We start from the raw sequence: 19,317 nt of genomic DNA on the forward strand, positions 1-19,317 counted from the left end.
GTATTTAAGTACTTACAGAAAGTATTTAAATCTGTAGGCATTTTTATGCAAGTAAGAACTTCACACAATACTGAAATACTTTGAAGTTGAGGCCTGGGTTTTTTACGAAACGATTCAGAACCATGCCGTTTAATATTATCACGATTGTAGCTCGAAGGTGGTTTTCTACTTTCCTAGTTTCATTTCACATAAATTACAAATATTTAATGTTGATTATATGTATATCATTTATCTAGTTCGTTTTTATACAAATCTTAAACTAATTATTTCGAAATAAATCGTAGGTAACCATAACGTTAAATAATATTAAGCACGTAATAGCTTATTAAAAATATGGTGGTATATAGGTAAGTTGTTTGAAAAAAATAGTGCGATCACGAAATTTATAAAGTTTATGAAATAATATTGTTTAGTTATTTTTTTAACCCAGAATCTAGATAATACGATAACGTTGAATTTACGTCAGTAAAATATTATTATATAGCAGGAAAAACTTGAAATATTAGTACCTAAATTATGCGATGATTGGAGAAAAAAATATTTGTACGTCAAAAGATATTTATTGTAGAAGATTTAAAGATTTTTACTGTTGGCCCATCTGTGGAGGGGGATTAATGAGACCTTTAATTACTCTTGAACTCCTACGCAATCACGCTACTGCAGATTAGCTTATTTATTATGTTTGTCTATATGTACAAAGTATGTTTAGACGTCTTCGCGGGCGACACGCAACTTTGGGGATTCGTGAAGAACTCCATCGAAGTAATGGCCGCGTGTTCGAGGTACGCAGCTACGACGATATGGAAACTAAAAACAAACGATAAACTGAGAAATTACAAGAACTACAGGGTCGAGATCGTCCTATTGGACGTTTCGCGACCCAGCGCGACCGGCGTGGCAGCTGTGAACCCGACTTTATTTTTAAATGCTTACGGTTAGGAACCCTAAGAGACGCGCATGCGCGGGCCGGTTTTTATTTTTAATAAAAACAATATAATATATATATATAGCCGCGTGAGTATAATAATAATAATAATAATAATATTGTCGGTCGCTATGCGTTGGCATTATTTCTATCGGTGCCGTATGAGTGTGTCGGAGAGTACCACGACGCTGTCTGGGCGGCGGAAAGTCGGAGGGGGAGGGACGGGAAAAAAAATAATATTTGTAATCCTATACCGCTCCCGTCGTCTGCAGAGCAATATAGCCCTCTGACTTCTCGTGTCGTCGTAGCCGGTGCAGCCAACACGACCGGACGAACGCGGCGGCAGCGGGTCTGCGTTTCTATTTTTAACGTGCCGCAGCGCGACGCCGCCCGCACCGCAGCGCGCCAGCGTCGACGTGCGATCCACCGGCCGCGGAACGATCCGCCGAATGTGAAACGATCCGTCGAACGTGGAACGATCCGCCGGACGCGAAATAACGATCCTTCCGTACGCCTCTGCAGCAGTCAGAAAACCGACGACGATTCATCGTTTTGACAACACGATAATAATATTGTCGATAGTATATTATAATAACATATAATTGTGTTCTATCGGAATAAACCGTAAAATCGTCGCGGTCACCGGACCGGGCACGAACCTCCGCGCACCCACCTATTGCACCACTCCGCCGAGGACCGCACGCCATGGCTCGACATGGGTGACCTCGCCGACACCATCGACGATCTCATATGCAGTTTCGAAAGCGATGGTAGCAAGACAATGGACACGCTGATCATGTACCTGTTCTGCTGGGCGCTCGTCGGCTTCGCCGCGCTGGCCGTCGGCAAATTCGCTTACGGTCGGGTCGCCCAGTACGCCGGCCGCAAATCGAACGCCGCTAAAACGGCAGCCGCAGCCGGCTCGGAACCGGATGCAGCAGCAGCCGGCGACCGGAAACCGTCGCAGCTGCATCATCACCGGGTCGTGCCGCCCACGCCGCCGGTGGCACGGAAGAGGCTGGGCTCCAAATCGGGCCGCACGTCAGCGGCCGTGGCCGGCGTCGCGGCCGGTCTGTCCGCCGTTCCGGCCGCGGCGGCCGCCAACAAAGCGTTCTCGTCGGAACAGCAGCAAGCGTACAGCCACCACCACCACCCGCAGCACCAACGTCGAACGCCGCCCGCGGCCACCGGCAACGATCCGGACGCTGTCCGCTGGACGAACGACGTGTTAAAGTGGCTGTACGACGTAGCCGCGTCCGGCAGCGAACCGTCGGCCATGGACTATCTTCTCGGCGAGTGGACGACCGCTCTCAATGAGTACACTAAAAAATCGTTCGCCGAAGTGAGTCCGTTTTATGATATAATATACGTAGGTACATAATATAGTGTCGTCGACGCATGCGAAAACCTCCGTGAGTTTGAAGTCCGATGTTAAAGAATAGATTTTAAAGTCTTAAAGCTATAACAATTAATTTTTTTTGTACGATAAAAAATTCAATACTTCCGTAAATATCGTTTAAATTGTCAATGTTTTGCAACACGAGAGGTTTTTTGAATGATAGTTGGTGTACTTATATATAGATTTATACAGTAGTTACAACGTGTAGGAGTTTTAATTTATTATTTTTTATTAAGTCTACGATAACCGTAAAAATCGTACATTTTTCATGCATATAGCATATGAAAACTTAGTTTTTTCAGGTGAACGACATTAAAATATTATTATCAACTGATAAAAGTCATAAACGACTGATCGAATTGTACCTACTGCTTATCTCCAAAATAAAAAATATGTTCACATCACTTTTTATTATAGTCCTGATGTGACACCTAATTTTTTTATAAAAATATTAAGTTTAGGAATGAGATTGTCATATATATACACGTTTTTATTTTTATCTATATTATGTTATCTGAAAAACATAACTTCTGAAAAACACTTGCAAAATGCTATTTATTCAAAAATCTGTCTTTGGTAATATTATTAGCATTGCAATAATAATATTATAGTTCTAAAAATCGAACTAAACAATAAATTTATCTCCTCTATTGAAAATAATTATACTTAAAATAAGAAACACCTGAAGCAAATATTTTTAACCAGAGCTTGAATTTTATAGCATTCAAAATACTCAATTATAATATGATATTATGTAATAATAATAAGTAAAAAAATAATTTAAAAAGTTTATCATTTTTAATTATTATTTTTTTTACTATAGACATTAGTTACCTATACAATTTATTAAAAAAATGGTTTTACATTATTTGAGATGTAAAAAATATAAATAAATTTATAATCATTATAAGGCTAAGCAAATCGATAAAATAATTGTTGAAAGCGTTATAAAACTATAATTTGCTATTATTGGTATTTAGGTATTTCATAAAAAAAAGTTACTACTGATGTCAATGATTAACATTGCAAAATTCAATTGCAACTTTTACTTGAAATCACACAAAACTTGTTAAGTAAGTGTAAAAAGACAAAACATTCCCTTTAAAAATTGGTATAAGACGTGCAAAATACAATTTTATATACATTCGTTATCATGAAAAAAACTTGTAACTTATTTGGCTATTTTTTGGAACATTCTAAAAAATATGCATTTACATAAAATCAGAGCACTGTTATAGTATAGTTACAATTTTACATAATACGACTTTCCTATTGACTGATATAAGTTCAAATGTAAAAGGGTCGGTCATACTTATTTTCTCCATTATCAAAATAAAAAAATATGCGTCTTTTGAACGTAATATTATTATAATTCAAATCGAGTTTGTAATATATAGGTATATAAAATCATATATAAGGTACCTATAATATTATTAAACCTGCATTAATTTTAATTATTTTTTGTCTTATTCCACCGATGAATCAAAAACGTTTTTAGGTGCCATTTGCGTTTCAAATAGGTATAGGTATTTGTAAATTGTATTATTATTGTAGTGATAGGTAATTTATTAATTTAAGTAACACATTTAACTAATCAATAAGCGTTTGATGAAGATTGGATTTTGCCATTTCGATCATCCTTTCACTTTGTTTTGTCTGTCCAAAATTACTGCCTTGAGCAGTGTTTTTCAAAGAATTATGCCGGTTTATTTCGTTTCGGGTGTAACCAAACACATTAGGCACACCCGTCTATACGTAATATCGTATGCGATTTTGAAGAGCCACTTTTTTTTTTCGTGTACGTCATAAGAATATAAACATTGTTTTAAGACTATACGGACAGAACAATGAATAACGTAGGTATAATACCAATTATATATTATTGTGTAATTTATAGCTATTTATTATCTATCTATAACAGCGTTTTTCAGCCTATGGTACGCTTAACGTTTTCTCAATTGAGAAAACTCAAAGGTGGTGAGTGAAGAAAAAACGCTTGTAGTTCCTAATCAAACCTAATAAACACACCATACCTATCATATAATCGACAATGTATACATTTTTTTATTAGGAGAGCTTACTAAGTTAAGTGATACGTGAAGATTTTCAGAATGCGTTGGCGGTAATCGAACGTAAAAAGGTCGAGAACTGCTAATTTATAATAATATTGTGTTTGATATTGTCGCGGGTAGTGTTTAAACAACAGAATGTGTGAGGTCCGTCCAAACTAATTGCGTACGCCGTACGGCACGATAATCTCGTATATTCAATGTAATAATTAATATATTCACGACTTTCAGCTGTGCGTTAATTGTCTAAAGCAGTGTACCTACATAATAATACAACATTATCATACGACGATAAAGTGTTTGTACTGTCATCAATTAGCGATAATTTTGTTTGTATTATTTTACCGATTACCGGACGAGATAATTCGCTGGTCATTTAGCAAGATCCGTTTTTTGAAATATGTATGAACTAAAGCTACAGGACATTATAATATGTCGTACCGTCTCTCTCTAAATTTTTGTAGTAGCTGATGAAGAGCTGTGATTACTCGTCCTTTGTCTGAGGTCTTATAGGAGATAAACGAAGTAAATATGCTAATTATTAACCAAGCGCGGGCGGATTAAGAAATGTTTCGCGGAGGAGCGCAAAATTGTTTGTGTTCTTACAACTCAACTGCCTAAATTGTAACATACTCGTAGTATGTAAAAGTAATAAAAACTACGTTGGCCTCCATTAATATATGAGCGTAAAATTGGATTAAAAAAACATTCTCAACAAATTATTTTTGAGTACATGAAATATGATTTTATACGGTGATAAGTATCCAAGAAAAATAAAAAGAACAATAGCATACAAACAACTTGTTTTATTAATAATAATAAAATAGTTACAGAAATTAAAATTGATCTTATAAATGTACATATTAACTTTTATTATAAAAAAAGTATCTATATATTTATAAAATAAAATCGACTTTTTTTTTTACTTTATAATATCTGTTTTTTATATTTTTAATTTTATTTTCGCTGTCAATATTAATATCTTTATGAAAAATATATAAGTGTTGAATCAGTTAATGATTTTCAATAGTATAATATTAATAATATTGGGTTATAGTTTTCGTCTATTTTTGAGTAAAACTATATGATATTTTTCTCGGAAAATAGTTATTATCGATGACAATTGACACGGTATCAGTAATATAGCTATAATACGTATATAAACATTGTTATTGATTTATCAAATGTTTTATTTTAATGATATTACTGTAAAAATATTGATAAAAAACATGTAATTAGAAAATTTGTTATCATTGATGACGATCTTTGATGGAATGTATCAACGAAAATAGTTATAACACACTAATCATTACACAATATAACAATATTTTTTTATTTTTGTCATTGTTCAATACTTTACTTGTGATGATCTACAACAATAATCGAAACACCCAACATAATATTATATACATAGAGGTATCTTATACATTTAAAGGGATTGGGGGATGATCGCCTCTTTCGACTACCTCCCCCCACCCATTGGATTCGCCCTTGTAACTAAGGCTGGACTAGATAGCAATTTTTCAGCTCATCAAGTTACCAAGTTCAAATTTATCGGTTTCTTTTCTTTCTTTTAAACTCACTAAAGCTGAATAGAAAAAAGTAACTTAACTAAGTTGTTTTTGTAACTGAATATTTACATTCGCACCAAGTAAGCGCTGTATATAAGCGCATCGTAATAAGCGTATTCAATAAAAGTATAAACAAAAAATCAAAAAAATACAGGTACCTATCTACCTAGTAAAAATAATATCTAACGAATATTTAACAGAAAAGAAGGCCATAAAAACGAAAGTTCAATCTGTTGCTCATTAAATATTAAAATAATTGATATGCTTGTTGTATAGGTACTCTAATATAATACTATGTGATTAAGTATGATTTCATTAAATTATATTTAAATTTCTATAATATTCCGATCATAGATTATCTTATCAAAATCAACTACCTAATGAAACATATAATTGAATAATTTTATACAATAGAAAATACTTCAGAATAGCAAGAATTAAAAAAAAACTAATGGTTTTGCTATTGTGTGTATTTTTTTCGAAAAATAATTTAAACTATTAAAAGGATTCCAAAACCTTTGTATATTACTTGAGTGTTGGCTGAAGTGTTTAGTAGCTTTCGTAAATTACAGAAGTGAGAAGGTTATAAGAGAACATAACGATTTTTTTCTGTGAGCTCTAACTGTTAGTGACCCCATGGTACTAAGTTTTTATTCTTTATAAATTGTATTTTAAAAAAAAAAATAGTTTAAGTTTATAAAAAGTTGTTCAGAATTTATTATTCCGTAAATAAAAAATGAATATTGTTTATCATCTAAGTTTGTGGAAGAATGTACAATGTCTACGCGAAAGAATTATTTCTGTGGTTCACGTTTTCACAAGTAAAGCAAACGTTTTGCGTGTAGCGGAATTTGTAAGATTTCCCTGTGTATCCTGTGTAATTTTTCTCTATAACAACAACATTGTTTATAAGTCAAAACTTAATGTTTTACAAAAATAAAGTAGATTGTTTGACAATAAAATTAAAATTATAAATAAACGATAAGCAAAGGAAAGCAATTTAATGAAAAAAATAAGTTGATAAGTTAGGTAAAAAATAACAAATAGTTAAATAAATAAATTAGTTAAGAGGAAGCGATACCCACATGTGTTGTCTTTGTCTTATATACGCGTAACATAGTTAAAAAATGTTTTGCACGGGACAAATTTACTCCCTCGATATATTTTATATCAAAATTACCAACATTTTAAATCGCATTGAAAAGAACTTTACCTGTGATGTAGCGTTTTAATTTTTATGATAGTGGTAATCAATAATTTTTAATAATTAAATGAAAAAGTTAGCGGTTTGAGAACTTTAGGTTTTTTTAGGTTACATATTAAAAATTATTCCTTTAATTAGTTCAATAAATAATATTATGAGTTATGACTAATCAACTAATTGAATCTAAAATATAATAACAGTGATATAGCCCTATAGGCATGTATGTTATGGTATAAAAACTGATTTTTTTTAAGCCTAAAAAATATACTAATTTTCTTGTTTTAGAAACCTTTTTCTTAAATTTTCTGAAGCTGCAATGCTTTTCTAAGTTCTTAACTATTTACTTAACTACTCGTTCAAAATGTTATTAGCATATCATATTATTAATATCAGAAAAATAAATCTCACCAATAATAATAATAAAAAAAAATGAAGAATTCAATAAATTAAAATAGATAGAAAACATTATTTAATTAAAAAATATGTGGTTTTGTAGTGACTTAAAATTAGGTTTAAAAAATATTTTCGTAAACGTTAATACTTTTTAAAACTAGTTTAAAATAAAACCTTTTAAAGAACCGAGGATTTATACGTCATATAGAATCGTATTAATTATTATAATTAATTTGAATTTGAATTTTTAAGACGTTTTACTCATTATCGAATTCAACGATATTTACTGGTGTTTGGATACAAGTTAGCAAATGAGCTGTTAAAAACAAAAAATTTATTTGAATCTTTGGAGTTCCTAATTTTGAGCTTACAGTGGCGGATTTGTGAAAATGACCTCGTTAACAAACATTATAGAAAGTTAAATAAAATAGTTAATTAAGGTTAGAATAACTTTCTTGTTTTGTAGTAAATATTGTTATATAAATTACCTCGATTAAACTACAAATCAATTTAGTAGGTACCTGCCTATATTATTTAAAATCAAAATAGTGATCATATAGTTTTATTTTTACCATTCATTTTCTTTAATATTGAAAGAAAACTTTTAAGCAAAAAATAATATGAAAAAATAAATTACAAAATGTATAAATATTATTTGATTGTAAAGTGTCTTGGTGCTTTCTATTCTTGTAAATAATCATTGACATATTTTTTAATATTTATAATTGTAAACTAAAAAAAGCGAAGGTATTAATAGTGAAGCAATAACCTCTAAGTAGAAGTAGTAAGAGCAAAAACTAAAACATCAAACGTGACAATAGCGAATAAAAATAAATAAATAATAATAATAGCAAAATCAAAAAAAAAAGTGGGTAAGTGGGTACCGCTCTGCTGTACATTAGGTGCCGTATGGATCATTATTATATATTATAGGAGTGTTACATTTGAATCCAATGATGGGTATCATTGTATACGAAAAACGATTCTGAACGAAGATGATATGTCAGCCTAGGATATCATTTCGAATAGTTAATGAAAAAGGGGGTTTATTTTTTAATGGCTTGAATACACCAGAACTTAAGTTATTTTATAATTACTATAAGCTTAACTCATGGAAAATCTCGTGTTGAATTTTAAACTCTTAGCTACGTATACAAAAATTGTTATGAATTATATCTACAAAATAATTTGCAAATATTCATGGTTTTGACAAATTTTTGTCAATATTTGAACTTCAAATGCTAATAAAAAAAAATTGTGCCTATTTATATTTATTTTATATTCTTATAATTTTTTAATTACTACAAGAATAACTTATGAGGAACTTTGTATTCAATTTTCAATCATTTTGATTAGGCAAAAAATCTTTATCGACAATTCAAAAAAAAATTTTCAGAAAAATTTAAAATTTCAGTCGTCTATAAATAGCTCAAAAAAACTCAAAATATTTTGAAAGTTAAATCATGTAAAGAAAATGCCAATCTAAATAACTAGTAAAATTTTCAAGTATCTACGACTTATATTTTTAGAATAATAACAAATATTTAAAATCATTTGAGGATAAATCGTTATCGTTATGCTATTTCGTAAATATTTAAAACTCTAACGCATTTAAAATTTTTCCTATAATGATGCTTCGAGTTTTCTCTATAGCTACTTGAAGGAAAACTTATGAAAAACTTAGTGTTATAATTTTAATCCTTAGTTATGAACACAACAAATTTTATGATTTTTCAACTTCAAAATTAGTTGCAAATTTTCGCGATTTCGACAGATTTCGTAAAAAATTGAAATATAAACGCTTATAAAAAAAAATTGTGATTAACGATTTTTAATTTTTTTTAACTGCAATTTGAACAACTCATAAGGAATATCCATATTGTCGCCGTTGAATCCGTCCTATTTTCAAAACATATTTGAGGATCGAGAACATCATGATATTATATCATGTTGAAGTGAGCCATGTAGCAATGTGGTCGTATTTACCAAGAATAATATTAACCGAAGAGATTGTAATGTTCAATGATATTTATAACAATATAGTCTCTGGAAACTCGGTAATCTGCCACAGTCATGACATTTGATATAAGTTTAATCGGTTTAATTTGAAAACGCACAATACATTGAAACGTTAATCGCATACTCTCGACGTATTTGCGTGCAATTGTGCTTATTATCTTTTACAATAATAATAATAACAAAAACGATAATAACGCACAAAACGATTTCTCTTGAGTGTAATATTATAATATTGTACAGCGCATCGCGTGTCAAAGATTTGTTTGGTGTGGTATTCTTATGAGTGTGTGTGTGTCGTGTGGTAAGAGTGTAGGACAGGGATAAACAATGACGATTTGATGACGACAGTCGACAATCATACAATCAAACAGAAACTAGTTTTACTATTGTGCGTTCTGTTGTTGTGCATATTATCATATATGTACCATTGCAAATGCTTAACAATATACCATAGGGACCGGTGGTCGAGAGTATAATGATATATGACGACGTGTGAGTAGTATACAAATTGAGCCTCCCATTTCCTGGTGCTATTTGTTGCTGTCCGTGCAGTGGGGTGCTTAATGTGGAGAGATTTGTGAATTTAAACTCTCTCCTTTCCTTATATTTATCGGAAACTGATGGGTAAAATTCCGAATACGATGTAATTTTTGTATATCTAGACAAATAACGAAAACTATCAATTAATTAATTTTTTTTAAATTTTTTTTGAGATAAAATTTAAACAGTATTGTTAATCTATCACATAATAATATATAAACATTTTTTTTGAATATTTATTTAGCCACCCACGTCGTTTTCTAATCAGCAGTCCTTAAAGATGCTGAAAATTTGTAACATATATTATAAAATTATTTAAAATATGAATGATATTAAGTTAAATGTAAATAAAAGAACGTAAACGAAGGATTTTATAAGCGATGCAATCAGTTTCTTATTTTCAAATACATGGATTGATCAAAATTTTTCTGTTTCCTTTAACAACTGAAATGACAGATAATTTTGAGCTGGGTCCTAAATTTCAAAAATAGTATGGATTGGGTCTCGACGTATTTTATCGAGTACATGAGTTGGGTCCTGGTATATTTATTTTGGGAAAACTCAAGTTGGGTTAGTTTAGCCTATTTTCATTAACTAAAACACTACGTAAAAGTTAGCTAGGAAATCTCCTAAAAATATTGTTTTTGTTATCTTACTCTGATGTATAACATTATCGAAATATTATAATTGTTATTATATGTTTATATGATTTTTTTACTATAAAGCTTAATTTTTTTTCATCATAATAAAGCTTAAATTAAGGAAAGCATTTAAAAGACACATCTTTCACGAAACTTAATCCAATCAATTCACCACTGGTAATTCAAAGCATTTTTCTGGTTATGTTGTTTTCAAAAGTATTTTTTCATCTGTTTCATCAGCTAATACTCATTATTTGTCAGTTACTGATGTTAATATTGAAATAGCGATTCACTATAAGTGTAAATCTTAACATAATAGTTTGATATTTTTAAAAGAAAATATAATATAATGGTCGATACAAATTTAGTCAAATTTAGATGTAGGGTAGGTATTGGTTTTTTTTTTTTATTAATTTCATTCAAATATACAGAAATTAATATAATTACACCAACCTTTCTACTAATGTAACATAATTTAAATAATTTAATGAGTTTTTGGCCATTTTAGTTTTTTTAGGTAACTGTGGAAATGGATTCTTGATAATTCAATTAAAAATGTATTAAAATCTTATTTTTATTTTTTAAAGTTTGATTTTTTGCTTTAGCGTTTTTCAAACAGTTATTTAAATATAGATATAAAACTGAGCTCAAATATTTTTACAGAATTAAAATTCTATTATTTATGATTCTAAATAGGCTCAATCACGTATAGTTTTAAGGTATAAATTCCTTAAAATATTTTTATGACACATATAGGAGCCAAATAATTTATTTATTTTTTAATAATATGTTACTAATATCAAGTGCACATACATACTAAATATGTAACAATTAATCGTTCACTATTCACTACAGGTTAGGTTAATATATAATGGCTAATTAAACTTTCGATTATTTCTTAAAAAAGGTGTACTTTTCACCCTCTTGAAATGATATTTTATATTCTTATATAATATATAATAATAATTTTTTATGTTTATAATATTATTAAATATTATAGTCAGTTAATAATATCATTAACGCATTTTTGGAAGTCATCGTAATCCGATAGTATATTGAATAGTGTTGTAGAATATGTATATGTATATGTAGAATCGCCATGAATATACGTAATTTTTAATTTATCAAAAAGTTTTAAAAGATTCAAAATATTATATAACTATTTAAGTACATACATAATATCTTATCAACTATATTATTAATTTAATAATATTGCATTACTTTCAATATAATATTCTATAATTTTCATTTATATTAGTACAGATATTTAGGTTAATTAAATCAAATTAGTTTTGTTATATTATTTAATATCTGGTACAATTTTGTGTAGTATTTCATTGCGATGTCAAGATTAGCCAAAATGAAACTGTGTGCAATTGTACAACTAGCAATTTTAATTCAAAACCAACATTTTTGTACTATGAATTGTAAATTTAATGCTCTTTCAAGATTAACTAAACAGATTTATGATTCTGAGATTGATGAAAGTTTAAGTTTTAAACATTGTATACATAATACTAAAAAACCGTGTTTATAAACTTCGCAATGGATTTTATCTCAGAGAAAAATAATACTTTAGGTATAATATTAAAACAAATATTTTTCAAACCAAAAGTTTGATAAATATCTATATATATTTATAATATCTATATATATATATAAAAAAAAATTAAAAACAGTAATTAAAACCACAAATGAATAAAATACACGATCTATACACATGGTGTTTTTGAAATAAATGAGGTCAGTAATATAAGCGTACTCATTGCGGTATTCCAATAAAGATTTTTTTTTTTTAAATAATTTTCTTATCATAAAAAAATTGGGTTTATTTAATTTATTTTTAGAATATTATGTTAAGTGTAAAAATGAACATTTACATCGTATTTTTTGCAAAATTCTCAAATGAATCGAGATATCACAATGATTTTCGATAGTCCCATTGAATAAATCTTGTAGATAAATAGATACAAATGGATTTAAAAAATAAAGTACCTATAATATTTGATTATAATTATTTTTAATTTTATAATGTAAAATACAATGTTCACTAATAAGTAATAACTAATAAGTAATAATGTATGTATGATTACAAATATATTTCACCACTGTTTATCTTGCAGAATTCTTATACAAAGTATAAACACAATTTTTTTTTTTAGCTGAAAACTTGAGAATTAAAAACGCACTAAAAGCTGAGAATTTTGCAAAAAAATACATTATTAAAAATAATTTTAATAAACCTAGATTTTGAAAATAAGTAAAAAATGTCAAAAATATTTATATTGGGCCATCGCAGCTAGTACGTTTATACTACCGACCTCATTCATTTCAGAAATATCCTATATACGTATAATCCTACTCATTAAAAAGTCATTAGAAAAATGTACTTGCAAGTCGTATGCTCAGTAAACACGTAATACATTTCCAGTCAATTTAATGAAAATAACATATAACACTATAGGCACTATCAAAATTAAACTAATAAAAATATTTAGAATTAATATTAAATATTTTATTACCTATTTAAATTATCCACAGACTGAAATATCACTTTAAGTTTTTAATTTGAATAGTATAAAATCAAGTTTATACCAAGTTAAAATAAATGAATAGTATTTTGTTTCACAATAGATACTTTCATTATATTTTAATCACGAACTTTAAATTCGTTTAATTTTTATGAAAAATACAATTTAAAACTTAAATATAATATATTCACGAGTTTAAAACATTTCTTTTAGTTCAAAAACTATTTAGTATTTTATTTTATAAAGTATTAGAAAATAAAAACTTAATAAGACTAAATAATACTGATTTATCTTTTCATTTCGTCACCATACTACCTACTTCTAAAACAAATTGCGCATATTGTTATACATATAATACATGATTAGGATTGGCACTCTCGAAAATGTATTTAGTTATGAGATTTTGTGGATATAAAATTGTCTTAAGTATTAAGAGATAAAAAAAATTTAAATGTAATTATTATTAACAATAATTATAAAATATTTATCGAATTAAATTGTTATTTTATTTTTTTTGTATTATTATAATTATTATAAAAAAAATTTATAATATTATTATAGGCAGTCAGTTCATAGTAATTTTACGGTGAGATGTCTTAAAATTTAATCACTAGAGTTTAATTACCAAATTTTATAAATTGTGTCCTTGATCTTGTTTTAATATTTAGCTGTAAAAATGTATGTTTTTATTTAAGTAGTCTTTTTTGAAAATCAAATAATATGTTAAATCTAAATAGGTATAGAATCAAATAATTGTTACTGTTGATTAGAACAACTAAGTTTAATGTAATTTTGTATTTTATTTAGGAAAAAACTATACATATTTTTTTCTAGATATGATATCTTTATAAATTTATTCAGCTAAATTTATTTATTGTGCAACTTTGGTCGTATCACAAATCGTTAAAACAATTTTAAATTAATGAACAGGTACTCATATTTTGGCAGTTAAAAACTTAAAACCAAATTACAAGATAAGCAGAATTGAGCTTACAACCACTTGAGTTGAGCCATTTAGTTATTACTATTTTATAATTTTAAAACGTTACTAAGCCATTAACTGGTGAAAGTATATAGCTATTGAAAATCTTCATCTCAAATTACAATACCTATGCTTTCTGCAGGGGAAAAATGTGGTGTTTTTCTAAATTAAAAATAGTTTTAAATAAAAAAATAATTTTTAATTTTAGTTTTAAAAAAGAGAAACATTTTTATTTACCTAGTATAAGGCTAGTAAATTGAGAATAATAAAATCATCTCCATTAGCAATACTATAATATTTTGAACGAAACATTATTATGAATATAATTGATTTTAATAATAAAGTCAAGAACAGATTTTAATATTCTAAAGAAATAAGATTTGACTTTATTTATAAACAACTTTGATTTTTTTATGACAAATTGTAGCAAAAAGATTATAAAATCATAGTTAAATAAAATAATAAAACGGTAGATAATAAAATAAATCTTATCTCTCTATCTTTTTCTAAACAATCTAAAACCAATGATCTCGAAACGTATCTCAGGTTCGGTCCGCTATAAAATAAAAAGGCTGGAGACCTCTGGTTTAAACGATTGCCGCCGAATGTTTAATAAAATATTTCTGCCACGTTTCTACTAAGACTTTTCAATTTACTTTCATTATTAATTTTATTAAACACTCTGTCCAATAAAATATCTGTTCATCAACCCAGACTCGCAACTGCATGTGACCAAACGACATTTTATGGCCATACTTCGCACCTCGTAAACCTTCCGACTGTCATAATGTAATATAAAGCTGCGGCTTTTTTGCTATATACCTACCTATTCAATATTATACTATGCTCCGTACGGACAGTAAAAATACTTAAACGCTTTTACACGAACTTTATTAAAACAAAACCGGTGTCCGGCACTGTAGATTTTTACACGCGCGTTCACGTTTTCATCGATCATATAGTAATATAATATGGTATAACGTATAAATCAATCGATTTTTATTACGATTAATCATATCGTCGTCACTGCCATAGTTGTCTTCTTCAGTGGGGTAAGGGGCGTCTATAAATTCCCGGAATTTTAAACTATTGGTATTTAAAACTATTCACACGATATTAATTATTATTGCATTGTAGTAGTAAAAAATCGTTTTCTCGTGACGTTTGCTAAAATAATTTAGTGCGACTATTAATTTTACGAGGCTTGCTAGAATTAATTTTGCATAAACCGACGGCCGACGGTTATAGAATAAAAGTTTTAAAAGTGTTCTATCATTTTATGCGTTTAAATGTGTTTTTTTTTCTTTCCGTAAACAATGAATATAAATATTTGAGGTTTTTTTTAAACTCTGCATTGAGTTATTCTATTTTAGTCTTTGAATAAATGCATATATTTTGTACTATTGAATTTCTTGATTTTACCTTGTTCATAAATGTCGGGTAAATAATAATATTGTTTTTTCATATTTTCTTTAAATTTATAATTTGAAAATAAATAACCGATTGATCTATTTAAAGTAAGATTCTGATAATTTAAAAAATAATTCACGTTTATGGAAACATTTTTTAAAAATGTTTATAATATTTTTACTGTTATTATATATATATATTTATTTTTTTAAATTAAACTGTTTATTCCAAAGCAAAATACTTTTTGAAATTCTCTGATAAGTAAAAATTGATTTTTTTTCAAGCAGTTTCTAATAGTTATTAATTTTTACTTATTACTTATTAGTATCTAAAATAGTAAATTTCCTTGCAATATTTTGATCATCTTCAATTGCTGTTCTCGTGTTATACTTATATGATTTTTTTTTTTTTTTTTTTAATAGAAAAAATTCATATATTGACTACTTAAATATATATTTAACTACTTCCTTGGAATAAAGTGTACCGGTGATTACCGGTGTACTGTAGATTTACAGTGTATTAAATCGAAAAAAAAAATATCAAGATTATAATGTAGGGACAAAAATACATATCACAATATCATCTGGGTATATAATAACTTCATGACAGAATGAAATAGACTTAAAATAAAATGTTTATCAGAGGTAAATAAACTTGAATAAATTTAGTTAGCAAATGATTAGAACTATATTTAGTCATCACTAAATATTATGGTTGACTAATCATATTAATTTAAATCTATTAATAAAAAGTTAATTATTTTTTTATTTTGAATTAACACTCAGATCATACATCAGTACATTACTCATCAGAGCTTGTGTGACAGAAAAATTGTTTTAAATAATTAATCATTTTGTACTAATTTATCATACTATTCCTGGTTTTTTTTTCATACCTTTTAATGGCCTAATAAATTATTAGTTAGTGTATAGATTCTCTGAAAGTTTACAATGGCCAACTAATCTAATTAAGTTATTGAATTAATTAGAGAATTAAGAATAAATATTTTAACTTAAAAGCTTTAAACAAATTATTTTTTTGACTACCGAATGGAAGCGTAAATGTGAACATTTAGATGAATATAGATTATAAAATACGGATAATACCCTAGAACCTACTGTATAACTTATATACATATTTTCACTAATTTTATAATTTCCCAAAACTTTAAGGACTTCTCTTGTGCTTTCCTGTTTACATTTTTTGCTGGTAAATTATTTGAGAGATAGAAGCTCGTTACCTCTTTTACCTCTATACTTTTAAGAAAAATATATTCTAACTATTTTTTATATTTGTATAATTTTCCTCCCACCTCGGAAAAAATTCCAATTTATGCCACTGAATATATTATGTTTCATGTATTAAAAATCGTTTACTTAAAATAATCTAACCCATATTGATGATTCTCGAGCGACACTAAAAATATGTATTTTTATCTTGCTAAGTTATTTATAGGTTTTACTGGCAAGATGTTGCCGATGAAGTTCGCACCACAAATACCTGTATAATATAATGTTCGTACAGTGTCCCAACTGTAGAGTATAAGCCATACTTAATATTATTTTTCCCATCATAAGCTCAGTAGTTTGCAGGTGTTTCCAAAGGACATTCAAACATATGTTTTTTCTTAAAGGGTTATATGTGTGATGGTTTGAACTAAAGTTAAAATTAAAAAGTTAAATTAACATTTAAAAATTAAATGTATGTCTATATTTTTGTTGTTAGTTGTTGTGTAGTTTAATTAAAAAATATAATTCATGGAAAATTCTAGAAAATTAAAGTTGGGCTACCATACAATATCAAAACTTAGATAAATTGACGTTTAAAAAAGTTATGTAATTTATGTAATATTCGCAAAATTTTCATTTATTGTCATTTATATTTAACATAATATACTGGCTAATATCTGAAATATTATATATATAACAATTCAAAATTTCCGACAATATTTATTTTTGAATATTTAGAAGATTTCCCATGTTAGGAAATTTTTATAAAAATCTAATGATCATCTTTGTCTGGATTTATGATAGGTACTGCTGAGTGTTGAGTTCAAGGCACTTGTTAATTTGTTAAAAATTATTCGTGCCAATACTGCCAACAAACATTTGTTCAAATCATGAATTTTGAAATTTCATATTATTTTAATTGTAATTATAATTCGTTAGATTGTTTAATTAGGTAACCTTAAAAGTTAAAGTTGAGCAAGTTATTGTTATTTACAACTATTGGCATCAACTTTCTAAAAAGAATATAAAAGAACAGTGAAATGTCACGTTGATCGGAGTTAAAGAAAATATTGATCGTAATTGTACATTGCTATTTTTTATTAGTGTTCAGAGCTTGAAATATGTTGTCAACATTATTTGGTAGTAATAAACTAATAAAATTTTATATTTACATACATCAAGCTTGAACATTTAGAAGGTTCATTATAAATATTTCATACTAAAACTAAGCAAATCTAATAAATGTATAAAGAACGTGTATTTTTATAAATATTTTTAAATTCTAATTTGCACGAAAATTAATATTTTTAACAAAGAATATGAATTTGAATTATTTGTTTCTATGTCCAAAATAATATTCATGGGAATTTGAAAATATTACGTAGGTATGTTAATTTATTATTCACACCATGTCATTTTTAAAACATTTAGATTTATTTTAATCTATTGCATACTTATTTCATGAATTTATTCACATAATTTTACCATAGTACGACTTACTGCCTGTATGAGCTTACAATTTAATAACAATTATGCGTTATATAAATATATGATATTTTAATATTTAATTATTAGTTATATAATAAATGCAATGTTTTAGGAAAAAATTTGCTACAATTATATACTAATAGTAAAATAAATAACTTATATAATTGGTATAAATTATTCTAGGCTGACTGTTCGCCTTCTCTTGGAAACGTTTATTATACACAATGATATCTATATCATTAAACACAAATTTAATAGATCATTCATTACAGTGACCTGCTCGTTACCTAATGTACAGCAGATCGGTAACCCCTACTTGCCCATCATTTTACGATTCGAACATTATGTAGGTCTTTTCATAGACCATACAACACATATGCTGCAGCCTAATATCTGAGTTTTAATTTTAAGAGCGGTGGACGTTTATTTTTGTGCTCATAGTATGTAGTCAGGCCTCAACATATAAATATATTTTAATAATACATTCATTGAAATATACATTTGATAAGTGTACAAAAAAAAAAAAATGGATATTGCAAACTTTACTGTTTATTTATTCATGAATAACATTTTTTTTTTTTTGATAATGCACGAACAAAATGTCGACCTATATTCTCTTCAAATATTTAATGAATCACAATATAGTATATTTATTGTATTGTTCGTCGCAATTCAATAATAATTTTATATTTTTCAAATTTAAATAGTTTTTGACAATCACGCCAGTGATAAATAATAATATTATATTGTATTAATCGAGTGTGTGTTCAAAATATGTTTAATACATCAATGAATATTGATCATCGTAGTTATCGTGAAATCAAGTGTAACTACCATAAAAACTTATAAAAATAAAATTATTCATCAATCACTTAAGTCTTCGAATTCAATCCTTGTAATTTCAAATATAATATAT

At 27.7% G+C, this 19,317-nt stretch overlaps 1 protein-coding gene across 2 annotated transcripts in view; it reads left to right on the top strand.

Annotated features, from left to right (window-relative positions):
* Positions 1 to 1,243: 1,243 nt before the first annotated feature.
* The window catches only part of LOC114124772 (uncharacterized), a 119,481-nt gene continuing 101,407 nt past the window's right edge, over positions 1,244 to 19,317 (top strand). Inside the window, exon 1 of one of the 2 annotated variants that reach the window (XM_050205336.1) lies at positions 1,244 to 2,267. In XM_050205336.1, coding sequence (XP_050061293.1) covers positions 1,641 to 2,267 — 627 coding nt within the window. In that variant the 5' untranslated portion in view covers positions 1,244 to 1,640. The remainder of the gene's footprint in view (positions 2,268 to 19,317) is intronic. The other variant, XM_027988140.2, reaches the window with a different exon arrangement.

The sequence above is a fragment of the Aphis gossypii genome, chromosome X (assembly GCF_020184175.1).
Source record: "Aphis gossypii isolate Hap1 chromosome X, ASM2018417v2, whole genome shotgun sequence".
Classification (NCBI taxonomy): domain Eukaryota; kingdom Metazoa; phylum Arthropoda; class Insecta; order Hemiptera; family Aphididae; genus Aphis; species Aphis gossypii.